Raw genomic sequence first — 11,252 nt, forward strand, 5'->3', positions numbered from 1 at the left:
TGACCCCAACCCTGGTACACTTTAATGCAAACTTGACCCCAACCCTGGTACACTTTAATGTAAACTTGACCCCAACTCTGGTACACTTTAATGTAAACATGACCCCAACCCTGGTACACTTTAATGCAAACTTGACCCCAACCCTGGTACACTTTAATGTAAACTTGACCCCAACCCTGGTACACTTTAATGCAAACTTGATCCCAACTCTGGTACACTTTAATGTAAACTTGACCCCAACCCTGGTACACTTTAATGTAAACTTGATCCCAACCCTGGTACACTTTAATGTAAACTTGACCCCAACCCTGGTACACTTGAATGTAAACTTGATCCCAACTCTGGTACACTTTAATGTAAACTTGACCCCAACCCTGGTACACTTTAATGTAAACTTGACTCCAACCCTGGTGCACTTTAATGTAAACTTGACCCCACCTTGGTGCACTTTAATGTAAACTTGATCCCAACTCCGGTACACTTTAAAAACCCAATAATGTTGTGGGTCCATCAATAAGAAAAACATGAACACACAAGGGTTAATGGAGTGAATAGTGTAAAAGTGTACTGTAGGATTTGTTCTGAACCATTTCAACCTGTGTTCCTATATTTCCTGTACAGCCAGGCTGTCTGAACAGTGACATGACCAGCCTGAAAGTCTGGGGGAATTGAATTTGAGTTGGAATTTGTGGAATTATTGGGGATAATATTGAATTAGGGAATTTAATTCTTGGAATTTGGAATTGAGAGGAATTGAATTATCTCTGAATTCAAAGACTGACCTGTATTTTGAATTTAATTCAATGGAATTTACAGGGAGAGAATTGATCTAGAATTGCATTTGGGGAATTGACTCCAACCCTGAAGTGTACACACTTCACCCATCTTCACTGTAACCATTCAGAATACAACTTCACACTATTTCTGATGCTGTAACTATATTCACACCACTGCTGTTGGCTCATATTTCATCCCCCGTTCAACATTGTGTCAGTTGGTGTAACGTACCAGTGCGTCCTGGTAAACGTTGGTCCATTGAACCTGCTTGGCCTTGTTGTTTGCTTTGACCATGGGCCTTCCCAGTACATCCAGGTACTCCTGTTGTGTGTGAGAGAGGAATCAGACCAAACCAATGAAACAATCACTGCTGTGCATTGAATAGCATGACTATATAGAGAGGTGTATCATATGACCACTAGAGGGCATCAGACACAAACTCTAAAGAACTGTAGAAACACTGTATAGCATTACTACAACGTGCCAGATTTACTGAACATTTGCACCAAAGCAAGGTTTGCATCTTATAGTTGAGTTTAGACTTCAGTGTTTTAAGATCTATTTGATTACTGTTTACCTGAGTGTTGATCCTGATAGCACCGATGGAGGGGATTTCGTAATAGTACCCTGGAACACAAGTATTTCACCTTTACACGTCATCATTTACAATATAACATACCAGGACACAGTATGGAAGACTTTGGCTCTGATTGAATTCCATGACAATGCATCCTTGTTCCCTTCCTGGAAGTCGTCTCTTGTCTGACATGGTCCTACTGTAAAAGCATTGGTGTGGACACATTGCTTCTCCTAATCTAGTCATATGAAATAGGTAGGAAGGATGTAGTATTCAGGCAGGGCCATGACGTATGTGTGTTGCGTACCTTTGTTGGTGCAGGCCATCCACTGGATTGGTCCTTTGTCATAGTTGTGTTGGCCCACTGAGAACGTGAATATCCGCACCTAAAGGGTTAACATAGGATCAAGGGTCACAAATAGATTTAACATGTATGTATCTGTGTACAGTATGTTTCAGTGTATGCATATGACTTTTATATCTCTACAGTATGTATATGTTGGTGTGTATTATCTAGCAAGAGATGGGAACACTAGTCCACCCGTTGCCCTGGGATTTCTACACTCTGCTTACCAAACATATTTACACAGTATACGGCCGATTATGAAGAAATATACACACCTCAGGAGGCTGGTGAGGGGAGGACGGCTCATAATAATGACTGGAATGGAGTGACTGGAATGGTATCAGACACTAGGAAAATATGTATTTGATGTGTTTGAATACTATTCCATGGATTCTGTTGCAGCCATTACCATGAGTCCGTCCTCCCCAATTAAGGTGCAACCAGCCCCCCGTGATAAACACATCTGTATCATTGAGTAATTGAAGCGCTTTGATTTATGCACAACAGAATGCATCCTGTAGCAGCAACTCCTCTGATGGAGATCTTCCCCAGGATCATGTAAACTACCCACAGAACCTCTTCCTGAGGGTTCCTTATGTCTGTGTGTAGGAGACGTCACCATCTCTCAACCAACCTTTTTGTCAGCGTTATACTTCTGGAAGATCTCCTGGGCCCTCTCCTCTCCTCCGTCAGTGAACAGCATGATGATCTTGTTACACAACGCCCTGCCCTGGGTCACGTTCAACTAGAGAGAGAGAGGGGGATGACGGAGGGGGGATAGAAAGAGTGGGTTCACAGAGAGAGAAAGAGAGAGAGGGGGGGAGTGGGGACACAGCACATAGAGAGAACGAGAGAGAGGATGAGTAGGGACACAGAGACGGGGGGGGGGACACAGCACAGAGAGAGAACGAGAGAGAGGATGAGTAGGGACACAGAGACGGGGGGGGGGGACACAGCACAGAGAGAGAACGAGAGAGGATGAGTAGGGACACAGAGACGGGGGGGGACACAGCACAGAGAGAGAACGAGAGAGAGGATGAGTAGGGACACAGAGACGGGGGGGGGGGGGGAGAAAACAACACAACATACATTTTATGTCATTTAAATGACTGAAGCACAGTGATTAGGTTTACGATGCACTGTGTATTTACAAACCATCAGAAAATCAGTTATTGTAAGATCAAATACAAGGTCTTGTATTTGTTGTACTCAAACTAATTGACCTTTAGGATGGGACAATTAAGATTTATTGAATTGAAAAGGTCAGACCTGAACAAAACATTGCCAATTAAATCCACTTATTTTACTTTAAATAAACTTCATTCTAAGAGTGCTGACCTTCCTTTTTACAAATCATTTAATTTCATTTATGAAAGTGGGCACCCCATCAAAATAAGGTTTGATGGAAAAAGGTTTAATGTATCGCCATTAGGGTCCTATTTATTAGGAACCAAATGGAGGAAAATGGACTGAAACAGGGAGAGAGACTACCTGAAGTTGTCCAATAACAAACGTTTTGCTACAGTGTGACCAAATGAATTACAACCCAAGTGATTAGAAACAAATAGAAGAGTGAAATGGCCAAAATCACCAGCAGATGGCGATACGTGACAACAATAACAGGTGGTCTCCTCTGGGGCGATTACTAGTACTATAGCTTGTGTTTCCATTGTTATTCTCATCATTCAAGCTAATCTAATGTCTCAATTACATCGAGTTACATCAACCACGTGGGCTAATGGAAAACAGGGAAAACCCAGGCGACACAAAGTCTGAAGAGTTGGAATGGAAAAATACAAGGGATATGTTTAATGTTTTGTAGACACACTGGCCATGCCTCTCTCCCTCCCTCTTCTTTTCCTCTCGCTTTCTCGCTCACTCTCTTGAATGCACTCACACACTCACACACGCCACACCACAGTCCCTCCTAACTAACACAACCTCATGCACACACGCATGTACGTGCATACATTCAAACACAGCAAACTATAGCACACACACACACACACACTCTCATCCCCTACCGATGAGAGCTGCTCGAAGGCCAACTCGAAGCCGCCTTTGTAGTTTGTGATGCCCTTGGCTGAGATGTTCCGCACAGCATCCTTCAGGAACCTCTTGTTCCGCACGTTGGCCTGGACCAGGTTCTGAAAGCATGCCGCCTTCACCGCTTTATCATTGAACTGTACCAGACAGGGAGACAGAGGGAGGGGGAGGGAGAGAGAGAGGAGGGATGAGTTGTTGAATTATCATTGAACTGTACCAGACAGAGGGACAGAGGGAGGGGGAGGGAGAGAGAGAGGAGGGATGAGTTGTTGAATTATCATTGAACTGAATGAGAGAAATAGAAAAGTCTCCCACTGAGACAGAGGATGAGCCATACATATACGTTCCTACACACCCACACACATAACAGGGAATACGGCTCTGCATTTTAAGGCATTGATGTTTGGTACAGTCTGTTGTTAGAAATACTAATATTAGTCATTTGAAAGGGGCACTGATATCATTCTGTACACATTTACATACACAAGAAAAGATCACTGCTACAGACACTCCAGTTACAGAGATCACTGCTATACACACTCCAGTTACAGAGATCACTGCTACCGACACTCCAGTTACAGAGATCACTGCTACAGACACTCCAGTTACAGAGATCACTGCTACAGACACTCCCGTTACAGAGATCACTGCTATACACACTCCAGTTACAGAGATCACTGCTACCGACACTCCAGTTACAGAGATCACTGCTACAGACACTCCAGTTACAGAGATCACTGCTACAGACACTCCCGTTACAGAGATCACTGCTACAGACACTCCAGTTCCAAAGATCACTGCTACAGACACTCCAGTTCCAAAGATCACTGCTACAGACACTCCAGTTACAGAGATCACTGCTACAGACACTCCAGTTACAGAGATCACTGCTACAGACACTCCAGTTACAGAGATCGCTGCTACAGACACCCCAGTTACAGAGATCACTGCTACAGACACTCCAGTTACAGAGATCACTGCTACAGACACTCCCGTTACAGAGATCACTACTACAGACACTCCAGTTACAGAGATCAGTGCACAAACTATCACTACAGACACACACAACAGCAAACAAAGAGGTCTACTTCTCTGCTGTGGGTGTGTGTGTGTGTGTGTGAAGCACACGGAGACAGAGAAATTAGTCACTGTCACGTTTCGAACATCTGGGGTGGGAGGGGTCTGTGGGGACAATGATATCAGCATCACCATCTGTACAACCAGTCTCTCTCTAACACACACACACACACACACACACACACACACACACACACACACACACACACACACACACACACACACACACACACACACACACACACACACACACACACACACACACACACACACACACACACACAGTACATTCATGTGTGCATTCAAGCCCATATCTGATTAAAGACATACAAATCCATCCACTCATCCAGATCACTTTAACCAAAAGGCCAGAAACCCAGCCTAAAACCCCAAACAGCAAGCAATGCAGATGTAGAAGCACAGTGGCTAGGAAAAACTCCCTAGAAAGGCAGGAACCTAGGAAGAAACCTAGAGAGTGGGGGGAGGGGTGGCCAGTCCTCTTCTGGCTGTGCCGGTGGAGATAAGAGTACATGGCCATTAAGGCCAGATCGTTCTTCAAGATGATCAAGCGTTCCTAGATGACCAGCAGGGTCAAATAATAATCACAGTGGTTATAGAGGGTGCAACAGGTCAGCACCTCAGGAGTAAATGTCAGTTGGCTTTTCATTCCAAGAACCCATTCCTCAAACACAATAACGACTAGCACAAAGTCATTGCATTCGTCCTATAATTATAATGGGTAAAGATCACAGTCATTCCATTCGTCCTATAAATGGCCTATGTGTAAAGACCACGTTCTGCCAACTGCCTTGGATACTCACATAGACCACATTGACGTAGTCATCGTCAGACAGGGTCTCCAGCATCTCGTTGACAGAGGTGTGGATTAGCTTCAGGGTGAGGCCAGAGACACTGCCACTCCTACGGACAGACGTTATAACCTGTTATTACATATCTATGACAACAGTCATTGTCTGGTTTGGAGGTGTGGATCAGTTTGAGCGTTAACTCAGACACCTACAGGAAGGAGAGAAAGGCCGTTAACTCAGACACCTACAGGAAGGAGAGAAAGGCCGTTAACTCAGACACCTACAGGAAGGAGAGAAAGGCCGTTAACTCAGACACCTACAGGAAGGAGAGAAAGGCCGTTAACTCAGACACCTACAGGAAGGAGAGAAAGGCCATTAACTCAGACACCTACAGGAAGGAGAGAAAGGCCGTTAACTCAGACACCTACAGGAAGGAGAGAAAGGCCATTAACTCAGACACCTTAAGGAAGGAGAGAAAGACCATTAACTCAGACACCTACAGGAAGGAGAGAAAGGCCGTTAACTCAGACACCTACAGGAAGGAGAGAAAGACCATTAACTCAAACACCTACAGGAAGGAGAGAAAGACCATTAACTCAGACACCTACAGGAAGGAGAGAAAGGCCGTTAACTCAGACACCTACAGGAAGGAGAGAAAGGCCATTAAGTACCACAGGAGCAGGCTATTACCAGATGTTACACATCTATGACTGTGTTCTCCAGACAAATATGTGTTTGTTTGATCTGGATATAACTTGAACTGGATTGCTTCCTTCAGCCAAGAGCTAAAATAGTCTGTTGTATTTCTCTTGTTTGTGTGGAGGAATTTCAATTGAATATCTCTTAGATGAACACATCAATATCCGCAGCAGGGTATTGAGCAAGGGGAATCAGACCACATAAACAACACATGTATCTGACTCAACCAACTCAACAATACTGTAATTCATATTTAGCACTAGGCCTGAGTGTGGTGCCGTCATTACATATGCAATAAGACCACTAACTAGCCTGTTAGCATTCAGGGGCCCAGAAAGACATTGCCCTTTAAATTTGCCACGGCTGAAGCTATAAAACTAACATTGAGTGTGATGAAGTGGGAGACATGGGTCGTGTGCTAAATGGCACCCTATTCCCTATACAGTGCACTACTTTTTACTAGCGCCTTATGGGACTCTGGTCAAAAGTAGTGCACTATAGGGAATAGGCTGCCATTTGGGACACACACAGAGACAAAGAGGCATTAAAACAACCACAGGCCGCGTGACTACTAGGCTTTTAGCTAACACTAATAGGCTCTCTAGATATAGGCCTATCAGGATAAACATGTGAGGGGAAGTGGCTAGCGTCATTAGGCTAACCCAGCAGTGGACTTAAAGCGCTATCACCATGCCTCCTCTAGCCGACACTAACGCTACATGAAAGGCTAACATTAGCATAGAGTGAGTCACTTTAATTCTGACATTTCGTGTTGTCGTAGCGGCGCCGAGAATTGGACATTTAATGATATAGGCCTACACTTGAACATAGCACCACTCAAGTTAAAATTGGATGTGAGAGAAGTAGAGAGCAGATGGTGTATATATAAAGACATGCAGGGTGCAGGTAAAGACAAAATGCACCAAACGGAAAAAAGGAGGAGTGAAGCGTCTTTTATACTCCTTCTGCCCGGGCATCACCACGACGGCAGCGGCACAGCTTTGATGTTGAAATAGCCTGTCAGTCGGGCTGCCAATTATCTACCTCTCGTCAAGAGCTAAGGGGGCGAAATGGATTTTTCATATATCATTTTTATTGTTCTCATTTAGGTGCTGGCGCGGTGCCAGCCTTTCCATTCCAGGCACAGCCGATTAATCAGGGTGTGTCGCGGTGGCACGGGCTTTACCCATCTAATATAGACAAATCCTTTTAGTTCAATGACCAAAAAAAAAACTCCCTATAGGCAATTCTCATTAGCACATAATAAGATGATACCGTTATGTATGTTATGTACTGTATACAGCAGGGATTTGCTGATGAACTTGATAACCATGACATTGATAGCCTAGTGTGTAGTTGATACAATAGCATATAGTGGTTTGATTAAAGATGCACTATGCAGAAATCACTACGCCATTTCCTGGTTGTTAAAATTGTAATAGTTTGCCTAATTTCTATTTAGGTGACAAAACAAGCAAGTCTAGTGTAGAGAATCATTATACCATCTAAACCGCTGTGAAATATCTTTCACATAACCCAAAATATTCTATTTTCAGCTTTTTGAAGTTGGTGTATCATTTCTTAGACCTGCTTTCAGTGAGAATGACAGATCAATAAATCTTTGTGAATTTGGGTTGGGTCCCCCCAAAAAGTTTAATCTTTCATCTTTAAGATAAAGTAGTCTGGCTGTCTTGCTCTACTTTTCCAAGTTTCCAAGTGATTTCTGATGTACTTTGCATTAAATAGCCATATACCCAGCGAGTATTATGGGAGTTTATAGGGACTCTTGTAATTGCCTTGTATCAGGTGTGTAAAGCAGGCTACAGGTAGTAGCAGCACTTACACAACCACTGTCACTTTAGTTCTACAAGAAAACAAATAAGTGAGTTCCTGAATTGTAGGCACTCCATTACGACACCTACAGGGTTTTCCCATTTTTCAACAGACAATTCCTATTGTCGTATTGCTTTATATTTTTTGTTCAAAACAATGAAAATTGTGTACTTATTAGCGTGTTCCGATGTTGTTTCATTTCCTTTTTCTTTAACCTTTATATAACTAGACAAGTCAGTTAAGAACAAATTCTTATTTACAACGACGGCCTACCCTGGCTAAACCCAGATGCCGCTGAGCCAATTATGTGCTGCCGTATGGGACTCCCAATCACGGCCGGTTGTGATAAAGCCTGGAATGATGCCTCTAGCACAGTGCCTTAGACCTCTGTGCCACTCGGGAGCCCCTATGTGTAAGGTCTGTGTAATACTAACCACTGACTGTAATTCACCTTGAACAAGATTAGTAAAATATAAAAATGCAAACAAACGTGTAATTGTGGTTGAGAATTCTTAGGTATACACTACCGTTCAAAAGTTTGGGGTCACTTAGAAATGTTCTTGTTTTTGAAAGAAAAGCACATTTTTTGTCCATTAAAATAACATCAAATTGATCAGAAATACAGTGTAGACATTGTTAATCTTGTAAATGACAATTGTAGCTCAAAACGGCAGATTCTTTTTAATGGAATATCTACATAGGTGTACAGATGCCCATTATCAGCAACCATCACTCCTGTGTTCCAATGGCCCGTTGTGTTAGCTAATCCAAGTTGATCATTTTAAAAGGCTAATTGATCATTAGAAAACCCTCTAAGTGACCCCAAACTTTTGAACGGTAGTGTACATTCACAGCAAAACAAATGATGTTTTCGCTATAGTTCATGATGTATTCTATTTCCTCAGTCTCTCCAAGTCATGAGAGTGCTGATGCAGCTCTAAGCTCAGCATTACAGGCTGGTGGTGGGGGGACGTCAGAACTTGTTTTTTAGACTGGTCATGATTCTGACTGTAAATATGAATCACAAAAAGAGAGTCACTCACGCATCCACTAGGATCAGCATGTCCTTAGGCGACGCTGCCCCCTGGATGTACCTGGTAAACAAACAAGCAAATAAATACAGCGGTGAAAAAACACTTGAAACTTTTACCTTATGTCTTATGATTCCAACAAATAGACAAACAGAAGAAAAAAATATTGTCAAAAGCAGTCTGACTTTTAAATGTCAATTGTAAAGTAACAGGGTTATGCATCTTTGTGTGTGTGTGTCTCCACTCACCACGGTCGCCGCCGGACGTCGTAGAGGTCGATCTTATTGGGCGTTTTTCGCGAGTCCATCCAAGGGGATGCTGGGTACAAAGACAATTTAAATCAAATCAAACTTTATTTAAAGTGCATTTGAAAAGACAACACACTTCACAGTAAAAGCATAATGCTTAATTTGAGTCCAGACAGAGACTACAACCAGCTGAATGTTACATACATCATAACAGTTTGACTTTAAACACTGCATTTTAAATTCAACTTACTTTGATTCTAAATGTGGTTTTACAGACGTGTTGAATACGTTTTATGTTCACATTTTATTAGAATACTTCTGAAATGCACATTGTTATATTTGGTAACACGTTTCATTTTCCTTGGCTTCAACACCATTCGCTGCATTGAACGAATGTGGGTGGAGCAATGTCTACATAAGGGTGCAACTTAAAAACACTCACACAAGCTCTAAAGAAGGCCTTAAGGCCGATACATAAAGCTTAATAAACAGCAGTGATACTAGCAAGAGCAGTGTGTAGGTTTCTTCATTTTTCTCAACTTAAACTTACTTGAATCCCAGTTGAACTTACTATCATAAAGAGTGAATAGATTGCTTTAGCACATGCTTAATAAAGTTTCAGCTGAAGTTATTATATTCAACACATCTGAAATACAGTACCAGTCAAAAGTTTGGACACGCCTACTCAATCAAGGGCTTTTCTTTATTTTTACTATTTTCTAGGTTGTAGAATAATAGTGAAGACATCAACACCATCAAATAACACATGTAGTAACCAAAAAATTGTTCAACAAATCAAAATATATTTTAGATTTTAGATTCTTCAAAGTAGCCACCGTTTGCCTTCATGACAGCTTTGCACACTCTTGGCATTCTCTCAACCATCTTCATGAGGTAGTCACCTGGAATGCATTTCAATTAACAGTTAAAAGTTAATTGTGGAATGTCTTTCCTTCTTCATGTGTTTGAGACAATCAGTTGTGTTGTGACAAGGTAGGGGTGGTATAGAGAAGATAGCCTTATTTGGTAAAAGACCAAGTCCATATTATGGCAAGAACAGCTCAAATAAGCAAAGAGAAGTGACAGTCCATCATTCATTTAAGACATGAAGGTCAGTCAATACGGAAAATGTCATGAATTGTTAAAGTTTCTTGAAGTGCAGTCGCAAAAACCATCAAGCGCTATGATGAAACTGGCTCTCATAAGGAACGCCACAGGTAAGGAAGACCCAGAGTTACCTCTGCTGCAGAGGATAAGTTCATTAGAGTTAACTGCACCTCATATTGCAGCCCAAATAAACGCTTCACAGAGTTCAAGTAACAAATACATCTCAACATTAAATGTTCAGAGGAGACTGCGTGAATCAGGCCTTCATGGTCAAATTGTTGCAAAGAAACCACTACTAAAGGACACCAATAAGAAGAAGAGACTTGCTTGGGCCAAGAAACACAAGCAATGGACATGAGACTGGTGGAAATCTGTCCTTTCGTCTGAGGAGTCCAAATTTGAGATTTTTGGTTCCAACCGCCGTGTCTTTGTGAGACGCAGAGTAGGTGAGCAGCCTACATCAAATCTCCCATTCCTCTCAAAAAGTTTAGAAAAAGCTGTTGCGCAGCAACTCACTGCCTTCCTGAAGACTAACAATATATACGAAATGCTTCAGTCTGGTTTTAGACCCCATCATAGCACTGAGACTGCACTCGTGAAGGTGGTAAATTACTTTTTAATGGCGTCAGACCAAGGCTCTGCATCTGTCCTCGTGCTCCTAGACCTTAGTGCTCTTTTTGATACCATCGATCACCTCATTCT

At 42.3% G+C, this 11,252-nt stretch overlaps 1 protein-coding gene across 2 annotated transcripts in view; it reads right to left on the bottom strand.

Annotated features, from left to right (window-relative positions):
• The window catches only part of LOC129838312 (voltage-dependent calcium channel subunit alpha-2/delta-1-like), a gene marked incomplete at its 5' end in the record, with an annotated part of 56,583 nt that extends 47,070 nt beyond the window's left edge, over nucleotides 1-9,513 (bottom strand). For both annotated transcript variants that reach the window (XM_055905219.1, XM_055905218.1), the window contains 8 exon segments: nucleotides 1,009-1,098; nucleotides 1,355-1,404; nucleotides 1,662-1,740; nucleotides 2,335-2,445; nucleotides 3,725-3,883; nucleotides 5,645-5,744; nucleotides 9,208-9,258; nucleotides 9,444-9,513. In XM_055905219.1, coding sequence (XP_055761194.1) covers nucleotides 1,009-1,098; nucleotides 1,355-1,404; nucleotides 1,662-1,740; nucleotides 2,335-2,445; nucleotides 3,725-3,883; nucleotides 5,645-5,744; nucleotides 9,208-9,258; nucleotides 9,444-9,513 — 710 coding nt within the window.
• Nucleotides 9,514-11,252: the final 1,739 nt, after the last annotated feature.

The sequence above is a fragment of the Salvelinus fontinalis genome, chromosome 39 (genome assembly GCF_029448725.1).
Source record: "Salvelinus fontinalis isolate EN_2023a chromosome 39, ASM2944872v1, whole genome shotgun sequence".
Classification (NCBI taxonomy): domain Eukaryota; kingdom Metazoa; phylum Chordata; class Actinopteri; order Salmoniformes; family Salmonidae; genus Salvelinus; species Salvelinus fontinalis.